The 13,538-nt window shown below is 44.1% G+C and overlaps 1 protein-coding gene across 2 annotated transcripts; it reads left to right on the forward strand.

Moving 5' to 3' along the window:
• Positions 1 to 1,393: 1,393 nt before the first annotated feature.
• FAM216B (family with sequence similarity 216 member B) lies at positions 1,394 to 11,587 on the forward strand. 2 transcript variants are annotated; one of them, XM_062195324.1, is made up of 4 exons: positions 1,394 to 1,453; positions 3,724 to 3,836; positions 7,935 to 8,055; positions 11,337 to 11,587. In XM_062195324.1, the coding sequence occupies exons 1-4, from the start codon at positions 1,417 to 1,419 to the stop codon at positions 11,513 to 11,515; spliced, it is 450 nt and encodes a 149-aa protein (XP_062051308.1). In that variant the 5' UTR covers positions 1,394 to 1,416; the 3' UTR covers positions 11,516 to 11,587. The 2 variants fall into 2 exon arrangements, with proteins under 2 accessions (XP_062051308.1, XP_062051309.1); XM_062195325.1 differs by having other exon boundaries at positions 1,397 to 1,453; positions 3,730 to 3,836.
• Positions 11,588 to 13,538: the final 1,951 nt, after the last annotated feature.

Genomic DNA, 13,538 nt, shown 5'->3' on the forward strand with positions numbered 1-13,538 from the left:
AACAACAGTAGCAATGGAAACAGGAACATTAACAGTTCTGGCAAGACTGTAGAAAGGAGGGTGTTGGATGAGGGCAGGTTCCCGGGGAACAACTCAGGCAGCAGTACTCCAGTGGAAAGAGCTGGTGAATGGTATTCATGAGCTTGGGATATAACCATGTTTTCCTCTGTCATCCAGCTCTAGGTGAGATAGTATTTAACTGTCATTGCTATTCCTTGGATAACTTAGATAACAATCCTTGGCTAACAGATTGCCTACGTTAACACCCTCTCCATCAAAATCTAGATCTCTTACTGTTTTCCTGTTGGTACAGGGACTGTAGGAATCAGCAAGTGTGTGTGTGCAGCATCAGCAGATGTAATGCCCTAGGAAGGATCAGATCCTGGAAAAATATTGAAGGAAGATTCAGTCGACAATGTCAGCTCTGCACCCAACTGGTTTTTTTTTTTTTTTAATCTCTTCGTATACAGAGACCGACCTCTTAGACCCAGGCATTTGCTGGCATTTTCAAACTCTTGTCCATGCCATCTTCATTTTCCAGAGGTCTGCAGTCAAATTTCCACAAAGAATGCAAGCCTTTTGACTGTTGAGTCCTTTCTTTCTTCTTAATTTAAAGCCTATGATTCACTATTCTAATCTCCCTGCTTTTTCTTCCAGCATCCTAAGAATTTGGCTCTTGGGTCATTTTCACTTGTTTGGTTTGGTTTGGTTTGGTTTGGTATTTCTGCTTCCATTCTTAAGAGGCACTCTTTATCTTTGTAAATAACCTGGCACTCCGAAGGAGTGTTCTTGGGAAAGAGAGGAAGTCAGGAGTCAGGATTGCTATCACAATGGAAGGGATGAAATCAGTATGGGCAATCATCTTGGGCCATAGGTTCATTATCATCCTCTAACCCATGTCAAATATGGAGAATATCTTACTGTCTCCCCAAAATGGCAAAGGAACATTATCTTGAACCATGGGAAAATTCCATAGATTGCCACCAATGAATTCATGCCCATACCTCTTTGTTTAGGCACTATTCCTTTGTCATTTATGTGTGCATTTACGTAATGATAATGGGGTTGCTGACTCTCAATCTGGAAAAGACTCATGGAATGGCCTATTGCGCTGGTAGAATCCCTGCCTTTTAATATTTAGCATCTGTCTCCATGTCCTTTCCTCCCCCGCATCTGAACGTAATGTAGATATGGTAGAGTTAGAAGTCTACACTTGATTAGAAACAAAACTTGGAAGAAAAAATAAGCTGGGTGGTTAAGCGTCACCAGGAAGCAGGGAGAGGCACATGGCCAAACTCCTGGAGCTCTTTGTCTCATCACATGATGTTGCTTGGATACCAGCTTATCAACAGATTGGCTTTCCCCTGCCCTACCCCACGAATAAAGGGCATTGCTAGACAACTACACTGGATGTGAATGTCAGCTCTCAGAAAGGAGGGAGCTGTCATACAGGGTAAGTTCCTTTCAAACAAATCTGTCTTTTGTTTGAGATTTATTTTGTTTAATTTTTCTCCTTGAATTCCCCAGGCATTTTAATCAAATTTTATCAGGCAGAGACCAGTTGAGAAGGTAAGACGTATTTCTTCAGCAACAGACCAAGAAAAGCACAAATGAATTGTTGCCACAAGAAAAAGATCTGTCATTTCCTTATGCTATTTGAGAACAGAAGAAATCTTTCCTGATTTGAAGAATATTTATTCTCTGCTCTGCAGACCTGCGAAATGGAAGGAGGGAAATTGAGATGATCTGAGTACTGGATAGAACCTGGGATTCAATCACAGAGAATATTAAAAAGAGTCTGTCTTGGTTGGTATGGTTTCTGGAGTGCATGCTAAATGCTAAAGGAAAGAAGTATTAAATAAAATATTTATGCTTGACTTAGAGTTGACAGCAGAACACAGGGAAGCTGACTGGTGTTTATTTAATAAATTTCTCTTCTGTAAGATTTGAGCCTCAGATCTGTGATTCCAGAACCAATCACCCTCCACATGTGTTAAATATTCCTTAAAGTGTGTGTGTGTGTGTGCATTCACTAAGCAGGGAATAGAAAGGAGAAAGTGGCATAAGATGAGGATGTTCTATATTTATGCTCTCACTTAATCAAAGACTCCAATGAGGTAGGTGCTGTAACCAGCATTGCAAAGATGGAATGATGGAGCCCAAGTGAATGGGAAACAAAACCCCTCATGTCTATCTGGATCTAATGGCCATACAATCTCTATTAGAATTTCTTTTTTCGGTTACCATATGATACAGGTATTGATAACAGTCTGCTTTGTTTGGAGGATCGGTTACTGTATTTGATTTACTGTCTTCTTCCTCCCTACTCTTGGGTAGTTTGCACTACTGATAAAGGCAAAGGAATGGGCAGACAGAAAAATGCTTAACGTTTCCACCCTGTGCCTTGGCAACCGGATTCCTATACATCTACTCTGCCTGAATTGTTAAATGTTTTATTCTGATATACATCTCAGACTCTGAACCCTAAATCATAAGGAAAGAAAACTTAGTCATAGCAGGTGTGACTGTTTCCCTCCGTATCTTTGTCAGGCAAGTGGAAAAGAAATATGACTAAGCCTAATAGTTTATTTTATAGTACAATGCTATAAAATTGCAGAATTAGATGTACAAGAAATGGAGAATGATGCAGAGATATACCATGCTGCAACTAAAAATCATAATTTTTAGGATATTTAATGATCTGGGAGAGAGTACAACACATATGTATCTTGTGATCTCCCTTTTCTTTTTTTCTTTTTTTAAAGATTTTGTTTAATGAATAAAAGTTTCATAGGTACAACTTTAGGAATATAGCGTTCTTTCCCCCCATACCCATCCTCCCACCCCCATTCCCATCTCACCTCCTACTTTCTCTCCCATCCCATTCTTAAGACTCATTTTTAATTAACTTTATATACAGAAGACCAACTCTATACTAAGTAAAGATTTCAACAGTTTGCACACACACACACACACAAAACATAAAAATACTGCTTGATAATAAGTTTGCAATTAATTCTCAGAGTACAACTCATTAAAGACAGAGGTCGTACATGGGGAGTAAGTGCACAGTGACTCCTGTTGTTAATTTAATAATTAACATTTTTATTTATGACATCAGTGATCACCCGAGGCTCTTCACATGAGCTGCCATGGCTATGGAAGCCTTTTTTGAATGTTTTGCTTTTCTAAAATCAAACACAATGTATAACTAATAGTAAATATAATAAATACATAAAAGGAAATCACACAAATGCCAACAATTGTGCACAATTTTGTACAACAGTGAGATGTGGGCCATCTTATTTTCTACTTCAATTTTTATATTTTTCCAAATTATCCAAAATTATGTAGACTTGTTTTAGAATCAGATAGGCTAAAATATTATTGAATATCATCAAAAAATAACTGTTGTAGTCCTGGTATGGCTCTGCAGCTCACTTGTTCCAATCAGAGTGTAGCAAAAAGTCAAGGGCTCTCAATAGCTCCTTCATTCCTTGAATAATTCATAATTATCTCCTCCAAATAATGAGTGAAAATAGAAAAATTTGCAGGAGTAAGTAAGCTGATAAGGTCCAATTACTTGGAAACTTGAGAAAATGTTCTTATCCCTTGGAACAAGTAACATTTATGTATACATCTACTTAATTATTGACTTAGGTACATCCCCAAAAGTCGTTGAACATAATGAAACGTTCTGTTATGCGTTCTTGTTCCTTGGAGGTGCAGGACAAAGCATGGGAGGAAACTGGGAAAGACAACAAAAGCATCCAAAGGGCCCACGGATTCCTCGCATTAGGGTCCCTTGCTCTGCCTCTGACACTTCATTGCTGAAGGTACCGAGTTTTCTTCACAGGTGGAAGAACATCATCTGGCTCTCCCCCAAGGCTGAAGAACTTTTTCTAGCTTCTTGGCTTAGCAGCACTAGGGAGAACATTTGACCTAATGTAAGCACGCAGGTGTATGTTGAAGGTGTGAGTGAGGGGGTGAACCAGTGCTTGCCTGGTCTACTCCTAGATCCACACCATATCAGGAGCCCTGACAGGCTGTAGCTTCTCCGTGACTAGTGACTAACACGACAGGAAACTCAATGACAACACTTAATTATGGCTCCCTGTTGGAGAGCTGTTTTCTCCTCTGTGTCAAATTTAGTTAAAGCCCTTCTCACAAATTTTCTTTGTCAAAATTTCAATTCTCTTCCATCCCCTCAAGGAAAGATAGGCAACAGGTTAAGAATATTAAGAATGTTGGCCGGCGCCGCGGCTCACTAGGCTAATCCTCCAACTTGCGGCGCCGGCACACCGGGTTCTAGTCCCGGTCGGGGCACCGATCCTGTCCCGGTTGCCCCTCTTCCAGGCCAGCTCTCTGCTGTGGCCAGGGAGTGCAGTGGAGGATGGCCCAAGTGCTTGGGCCCTGCACCCCATGGGAGACCAGGAGAAGCACCTGGCTCCTGCCATCGGATCAGCGCGGTGCGCTGGCCTCAGCGCGCCAGCCGCGGCGGCCATTGGAGGGTGAACCAACGGCAAAAAGGAAGACCTTCCTCTCTGTCTCTCTCTCACTGTCCACTCTGCCTGTCAAAAAAAAAAAAAAAAAAAGAATGTTATTGGTTACTTCTCAATTAAGTTTAGAGGTTTTTTTTGTTTTGTTTTTTGTTTTTTGTTTTTTGTTTTTGACAGGCAGAGTGAATAGAGAGAGAGACAGAGAGGAAGGTCTTCCTTTTTGCCGTTGATTCACCCTCCAATGGCCACTGCGGCCAGCGCATCTCGCTGATCCGAAGCCAGGAGCCAGGTGCTTCTCCTGGTCTCTCATGCGGGTGCAGGGCCCAAGCACTTGGGCCATCCTCCACTGCCTTCCCGGGCCATAGCAGAGAGCTGGACTGGAAGAGGGGCAACTGGGATAGAATCTGGTGCCCCAACCAGGACTAGAACCCGGTGTGCCGGCGCCGCAAGGCGGAGGATTAGCCTGTTAAGCCACGGTGCCGGCCAAGAAGTTTAGAGTTTTACCAAAGAAAAAAGTAGGACTTTTTTGTAAAATAAAACCAGAACTCTCAAGATATTTTTATAAAATGGAAATTCCCATTGTACTTTGGAGCTTCGCACTTGAAATTGGCTTGCAATTTTCATATTATCTTGTTCTCAATCACTTGAAAAGTCTTAATTAGTTATTCATAAGTAGAATCCATTTTCTTCTTCAACTATATTATCATTTAAAATATTTAATTTGGAATCTATAAAGCTGAAATGAGTGTCTCAAATTGTGAGGTACTTGGCTTTCCTCCTCTCACTCTGGATTTATTTTTAATGTTAAACTTAAGGACTCCAGATCTCAAAAGAATATGACATAGATTTTTAGCTCCATACAAAATTTCTAACATTCAAATCACCATACCCTACTTCTATATGCAACTATCTTATGTTTAATTTTAATGCATGGTGATCAACAAGTTTGGAAAATTCTGTCATTGTTTTAAATATCTGGGCATAGGGTTAACTTAGTTTATCTTGATTTTTCTAAAATCTTGGTGCCACTATCACAGTTTCCCGAACTATAAAATGAATGGAATAAGTTACCAATCTCATAAGACTTCTATAACTCAAGAAATGATGCGGGGCTGGTGCCTGGGATAGAAGTAGAGGATGGCCCAAGTCCTAGGGCCCCTGCACCTACGTGGGAGACCAGGAAGAAGCACCTGGCTCCTGGCTTCGGATCGGCGCAGCTCCGGCTGTAGTGGCCAATTGGTCTCCCTACCACTGGTCTGTCTTCCCTCACTGTCCATAGCAAGGCCAAAGTGACTTTTTTTTTTTTTAATTTTTGACAGGCAGAGTGGACAGTGAGAGAGAGACAGAGAGAAAGGTCTTCCTTTTGCCGTTGGTTCACCCTCCAATGGCCACCGCGGTAGCGTGCTGCGGCCGGCGCACCGCGCTATTCCGATGGCAGGAACCAGGTGCTTCTCCTGGTCTCCCATGGGGTGCAGAGCCCAAACAGTTGGGCCATCTTTTTTAAAATGCAGATCAGGCCTGTTCAACGTATGGCCTCTGTGGTTAGCTGACTCTTTGTTACAAAGGAATGGGGAGCTGTCCTTGGCATTGCGGGTTGCTAAGCGGCATCCCTGGCCCCTACCCACTGAATGCCAGGAGTGTCCTTCCCCTTCCCACCAACTGAGATGAGCATAGATTTTTCCAGATATTGCCAAATGTCTTTCAAGGGTCAAAGCCACCCCTATGGAGAACCATTTCCTTTAATTGTTCCTCATATAAAAGTCGATCTCTAAATGCCTAACATAAAAGTTTCTATCATCTTTCCTTGCCTATCTCTACAGTCTTCTCAAAATCAGACTGTATGCTGCCTTTCAACTGAGAAGATAGACTAGGTCCCTATGGATTTAGATAGTTTGTGTTCAATGGGAAACATTTATATCACTTTCTCCCTTCTGGCTAGAACTTGCCCTTTTCTCCTGGCCCATTGGTTCTCACCTTTTAGTGTGTATGTGTCAGAATCATCTGGGAGTCCTGTCAAAGCAGAATGTGAGCCCTGCCCCCCACCACCACCCTAACACCCCCAAACCCCAACCATCGTTGTCTCTGATTCTGCACATCTGGAGTGGGACTGATACTTGGCTCTCTAACAGATTCCCAGGAACGGCCCTTGAGACCCCATTGTTCTAGCCCCTTCAGGGACCGCCTCTTCCCCACCCTTAACCCTCCGACGTGGTGGTCTTCTCACACAGGTGCCTTCCCTGACTTCCACAGGCAGAGGTTTTTCCTTTTGTGGTCATAGCACTTTCTCACTAACGATACTGACCCTTTCCCACATACCCATTTGCTCATCTGTCTTCCTGGCTTCCTGAGACATTTCCACCAAGTTTTACCCAGTGGGACCAGGCATGCTTCACACCTGGTGTGTGTTCTTACAACCTACTTTCTTCAAAAAGAGCTAATCTGTAGATCTCCCTCAGCCCAAAACATTGGCTACTTACTTAGAATTTTTTATTTAATCGTTTTCATCAGACAGACCAGTGGTAGACTGTAAAGGAAAACAAGAGAGAAAAGTACCTAATTGTCATTTAACCATTGTTGTAAATTAAGAACTGTCGGCCATGATTTAGATATCCAAATTTGAATATTGACAGTGCCCACAAAGGTCCATGTGTGCTAAATGTTTGATCCCCAAAATTTCAGGTTAATGCTGCTAAGAAGGTAGAACTGTGGGGTGAGTGCTATTGTGGAGTAGGTTAAGCCTCCACCTGCCATGCAGGCATCCCATGTGGGGGCCAGTTTGTGACCCAGTGACTCCTCTGCTGATCCAGCTCTCTTCTGTGTCCTGGGAAAGCAGTAGAAGATGGCCCAAGTCCTTGGGCCCCTTTACCCACGAGGGAGATCTGAAGAAGCTCCTGGCTACTGGCTTCAGATCAGCCCAGCTCTAGTTGTTGCAGCCATCTGGGGGAGTGAACCAACAGATGGAAGACCTCTCTCTGTGTCTCTCTATCTGTAACTCTGCCTCTCAAATAATTATTTTTTTTTAAAGAAGAAGGTAGAAATGGAATCCAATTATGTATTTAGAGGTAGGTTTTTTTGTTGCTGTTCTTTTTTTTTTAGAAGCCAAAATGACAGAGGGAGAGAATGAATGGGGGGGGGGGGGGAGAGAAGGAGAGATCTTCCAATCACTGGTTCAGTCCTCAAATGGCCACAACAGCCAGGTCTGGGCTAGGCCAACGCCGGAATCCAGGAACTCCACCCAGGTCTCTCACATGTCCTGACAGTCCAATATGGGATGCTAGCCACGTAGTGGCAGCTTAACGAGCTGCACTATGTCATCAGCACCCCCTCGCCCCCATCCCCCTCCACCTGCCATACACACACACACACACACACATCACACTTGTGATGCAGTAGAACTCCACAGACTGATCAAAATCGCCCGCTCTGCTCTGACAGGACCTAACCCGGGGGCAACAGCGCTACTTTTACAGCATCCTGAGGATTTACGACTCCAGGCCCCAGTGGGAGGCCCTGAAGATGCGCTACATTCACAGCCTGCAGCACCAGCAGCTGCTTGGTAAGTTTATCTGCTTGACCTGAACCGCACGGCTCAGCATGGAATCCGTGTGCTGCAGCTGAAGTCAAGTTTGCAGATAAATAATTCACGTGGACCGGCTTTCCGCCCGCATGTTGTTTTATCAACATGGTTCTCTAGCCAAATTTGAAAGTGGCGATCCCTGATAATAGGGTGCAAGCCTTTACGGGTAAATTAATAAGATCAAAAGAAACTGGAATATGGATTGTTATGTTAGCTACTCTTTGAGATTTACAGGAACTTGATCAATGGCTCTGGGCTTGGCAAGATAGCTTAGGATCCAACCACAGCTCAATCCCTTGCTATTTGTGCAAACTCAGAAACTTGCTTTACTCACAGCGACAATATATTTATTGAGCATTTATCATGTTCCAGACATCGTGCTAAGGACTTTATACATAATATTTCATTTTTGTTCCGCTCTGTGATTGTGGAAAGCAGAGGCTCAAACAGGTTATATAACTTTGTCAGCATCTTGCAGACAGTAAAGGTCGGTGAGGCCTTCATTCAGAGCCGTCACTTCCAAAGGTCGTGTGTTTTCACCCTCCTGCTCCACTCTCTCTCCTCTCCCTCCACACTCTCTGGATTTTATGAAGCACACATGAAATGAATATGAAAGTGTTGTGGGCATAGGTATCTTGATTTTTGTTCCTAGTTCTTTCCCCCAAAGAAATACTTAATCAAAGCGGAGACATAAACACAGTATGTAAGTGGGAGCAAGATTTATTTAAAAGAGAATGAATATGTCATCACACATTGTTAGGCTTACATAACTCGGGGTTCTGGCCTTTTATACCCCCAGAGAAGAGAGACAGCAAAAGAGACAGAGACCATCCTCAACAGAGACAGGTGCTTTATTGAAGCCAAGAGGGGCGACAGTGCGTTCTTGTGAAGAGACCAAGCACAGGGTGCCTGTAGGGCTGGGCTTTTACCTGGCTGAAGAGGGAATCTGCCGCTGGTGGGAGGTAGGGGGCTTGCAGCTGGTGGGAGGTAGAGAGTAGGGGGCTTTTAGAAGCTGCTGGGAACTTTCCTCTTATCTGTAAGGAGTCTGGGGGCTATTGAGGAGAATCTCAACAAAGAGAGAAAATGGGTGGGGGAAGCATCTTGTGAGCTTTATTGCCCTTTACCCAGAGTGTGGGCCATCCCACACAGAGTGGACCAGAGACTTACCTATGAAGAGAGAGATGGAGAAGGGGCCAGAGAAGAACCATAACAGTGCAGAAGAGTAAAGGAAGAGCCACTCTCCTGTTATCAGCCTCCTGTATGGGATAGGGAGCGATGGCTCAACTGCACATATAAACGGAGCTGAGTTGAGTACGTGGGAGCATTTCTGGGAGTTTCATGGTGCCTCCGTGTAGAGAATAATCTCTTTCCTGGTCCTGGGTGATACACAGGTGCATCATGGGAAAGTGGGCATACCATATTGACAGGAAAGGAGTGGAGTTATCATGTAGCACTACACACAAAAAAAATTCTTCCAGCTTCATTTATTCCTCCCTAACTCCCTGCCCGCTTCTCCAATACCAAAATCTTTCACACATTATGAACACCAACCTACTGAAAGGTGTAATTGTTGAGTATCTTTTCTGACAGGAAACGCTCCCAGTGGTCAGCTCCCCTCTATTGTACTCTGTTGAATTCAGCAGAGTACTTATTACAAAAATTAATTCATTGGGCTGATGTGTACAGTGGGTTAAGCTGCTGACTGTGATGCCAACATCCCATATGGGTGCTGGTTTTTATCCTGGTTTCTTCATTTCCATCCCAACCCCCTACCACTGTGCCTGGGAAAGCAGTAGAAGATGGTTCAAGTCCTTGTGCCCTTGCCACCCATGTGGGAGACTTGAATGAAGTCTGTGGGCTTCGCAGACATTTGGGGAATAAACCAGTGGATGCAAGATCTCTTTCTCTCTCTCCCTCTCATTCCCTCTCTCTCTCCCTCTCCCTCTCCTTCTCCCTCTCCTTCTCTCTCTCTCCAAATCTGCCTTTCAAACAAACAAATAAATCTTTAAAAACATTCATTCACTTGGCATGAGCACATGAACTTTGTTCCTCTCTTTACATAAAAGGAAGACATGGATTTTGCAAATGATTTACTAAAAACACCACCAACAATAGTTATTTTTTTATTGAGGGTCTTCTACATAGCAGGCACTAGTGAACTGAACATGTATTGTCTTTTTTTTTTTTAAGATTTTATTTACTTATTTGAGAGAGAGAGTTACAGACAGTGAGAGGGAGAGACAGAGAGAAAGGTCTTCCTTCCATTGGTTCACCCCCAAAATGGCCTCAACAGCCAGAGCTGTGCCAATCTGAAGCCAGGAGCCAGGTGCTTCCTCCCAGTCTCCCATGTAGGTGCAGGGGCCCAAGGACTTGGGCCATCTTCTACTGCTTTCCTAGGCTATAACAAAGAGCTGGATTGGAAGAGGGGTAGCCTGGACTAAAACTAGCACCCACATGGGATACCGGCGCCGCAGGCCAAGTATTAACCTACTGTGCCATGGCGCCGGCCCCGTATTGTCTTCTTTAAAACTCGACCATTCTATGTGGCAGCCTGCTTTATAATCTACATTTTACAGAAAAGAACATTTGAAACATGGATAAATCAAGTAACTTGGCCAGGCTCCCACCCCTTGTGAGATGAGGCATGGGGCTTCAGCCTCATCACCATCACGTTGGAAGTGCTGTAGAGGCATCAGGTAGTAGCTCTGTGTCCACAGCAAAGCTGCGTAGAGGCCACTGAATCCCAAAGCAGAGGCACTGAATTCAATGTTTGGTGTGCAGAAAATCTGCTTGCTACTTTGTTTAAATGCATAGTCCCAGGCATAACCTTCAAGCATCTGATTCAAAAGTTCTTTGCAATAAAACTCGAAATCTACATTTTTCAAAGGCACGTGGCCTCTGCCAGATGATTCTGTAACAGGTGATCTGCATACCACACTTTGAGGTCAACTATGTCTGTTTCTGGTTGGAAGAAAGCTTTGATATCAAAGATAGGTAACACGCAAAGATCCCTCACAGCTTAAGTCCCTTCCTGATGATTTAATGTGTTGTTCAATGAGTAAGTATTTATTAACTTATTGAATGAGAAAGGCAAAAAAAAAAGGCAAATATACTTCCTGCATTCAAAGATCATACCATCTGGGCATGCTACCCACAAGAGTAAGAAATCTTATTTGCTGTATGTGACTATTTGCATTTCTTTTGCTTACTTGTTTCATACAATGGTTGACTTTGAACTTGCTCTTGTTTCCTTCCCCCAGGCTATATTACTCAAAAAGAAGCCTTGTCTTGTGCTGCTGTACTTAGCGATTCTACCAGGAGAGCTGCAGCCAAGGTAGCTTCTCCAAGAACCATTCCCCAGAAGTCTTCAGCCCTGAGAAGAAAACGTCCATCAGCCCGACCTGTGGCTCCACCCAGGGCCCAAAGTGCAGGATACTGAGCGCTCAGAAACAGAGGCCCTGCAGAGTTTCTGAAATGGGCAAATTGCCCAGATATTCCTGGCGTTAGTAGGTGTTTAGTGCATACTTGTTGGATAAGAATGAATAAAAGAATAACTTCTAATATAAACTCCAGACCTATAATTAATGTCTCGCTCATTCACATAAATTTTCTTGGCAAGAAGAGTTGAGAGGTTTAAAAGAAATGGGCTTGAAAGTGAGCAACATTTATTGTATATAATCTGCAATGTGACTTCCAAAGCTTAAAAAAAAAGCTTCTATTGAATTTGAACCTCCCAGATAAACCCCAAGAACAGTGAAAGGAGACAAGTGATCAGAGAGTACCACAGCCTCTGTCACTTGGCACTCCCTGCAAACCACACACTATATAAAATAAAAATACACAAACCATGGGTACTGGCTAGAGTCCCGGCTGCTCCACTTCCAATCCAGCTCCCTTCTAATGCACCTGGGAAAGCAGAAGAAGATGGCCCAAGTGCCTGGGCTCCTGCTACCCATGTGGGAGACCTGGATGGAGATCCAGGCTTCAGGCTTCGGTTTGGCCCTATCCCAGCTGTTACAGCCATGTGGGGAGTAAACCAGCAGATGAAAGATCTCTCTCTCTCTCTCTCTCTCTCTCTTTCATAATTGTCTCATCTTGCATAACTGGATTCCTCATTTTCCCATCAAGCAATAACGTTCAACTTGGCTCAAAAGCTTCTGACTCTCATTTGACTCAATCACTGTGTGCCATCATGAAACTTATACTTATCAGCCTGCCACAGCTGGGCTGATTCTGTACAGCTGTAATCAGGCTTGAGACGATAGGAGAATTTGTCCACACACCTTCCCCTGGCAGTCAAACAGAACATAAAATAACCCCAAGAACTGATCTCGAGTCCAACCTTCCTGTGGTCGCCAAAGTGTCAGACAAAGCACACAAGGCTGTAAATGAGCAGTATAGGATCACAGTAGTTATATTTAATGGTTATGTTCATCATCAGTGACTTTTTTGAGTTTTTGTTAAAAATTAGTCACAAGTGCTCAAAATTTAAAAATGTCTCTTGGGCTGGCGTAGTGGTGCCATAGATTAAGCTCCCTCCCACCTGTGCTACTGGCATCCCCTATCAGAGCACTGGTTCAAGTCCTGGCTGCTCTGCTTGCAATCCAGCAGCCAAAAGCTCCTGGGATGGCCGTGGAAGATGACTCAAGTACTTGAAGTCCTGGCCATCCACGTGGAAGACCAGGATGGAGTTCCAGGCTCTTGGCTTTGTCTTGTCCCAGCTCCACCTGTTGTGGCCATTTGGGGAATGAAGCAGTGGATGGAAGATCTCTGTCCTTGTCTCTGTCTCTGTCTCTCTCTCTTTCTCTCCCTTTGTATCTCTCTATAACACTGCCTTTCAAATAAACAAAGTAAACCTTTGTGGAAAAAAATGAAAATGCATCTTCTGGGAGTGGGCATTTGGTATTGCAATTAAGAGAAGAGTTGGTGGGGCCGGCGCTGTGGCACAGCGGGTTAACGCCCTGGCCTGAAGTACCGACATCCCATGTGGGCTCTGGTTCTAGTCCCAGCTGCTCCTCTTCTGATCCAGCTCTCTGCTATGGCCTGGGAAAGCAGTAGAAGATGTCCTAAGTCCTTGGGCCCCTGCACCTGCCTGGGAGGCCCAGAAGAAGCTCCTGGCTCCTGGCTTCGGATTGGCACAGCTCCGGCCATTGCAGCCACCTGGGGAGTGAACCAGTAGATGGAAGACCTCTCTCTCTGTCTCTACCTCTCTCTGTAACTCTGTCTTTCAAATAAATAAAATAAATCTTAAAAAAAAAGACAACAGTTGGGGTGCTGCATCCCATATTGGAACGCCTCAGTTCAAGTCCTGAATCTTTTCCTGCTTCCTGCTAATGTGCACCCTGGAAGGCAGCAGGAGACAGTTCAAGTATGTGGGTCCCCGCCATGTACATGGCAGACCCAGACCAAGTTCCCAGTTCCAGCTTCAGCGTGGCCCAGCTGCAGCCATTGTGGGGATTTGG

The sequence above is a fragment of the Lepus europaeus genome, chromosome 6, assembly GCF_033115175.1.
Source record: "Lepus europaeus isolate LE1 chromosome 6, mLepTim1.pri, whole genome shotgun sequence".
Lineage (NCBI taxonomy): Eukaryota > Metazoa > Chordata > Mammalia > Lagomorpha > Leporidae > Lepus > Lepus europaeus.

Coding starts and splice junctions, on each gene's coding strand:
- FAM216B (XM_062195324.1), top strand. CDS start 1,417: ATGTCAGCTCTCAGAAAGGAGGGAGCTGTCATACAGG. Junction 1,454..3,723: donor GGAGGGAGCTGTCATACAGG/GTAAGTTCCTTT, acceptor TGTTCCTTGGAG/GTGCAGGACAAAGCATGGGA. Junction 3,837..7,934: donor CTGACACTTCATTGCTGAAG/GTACCGAGTTTT, acceptor CTGCTCTGACAG/GACCTAACCCGGGGGCAACA.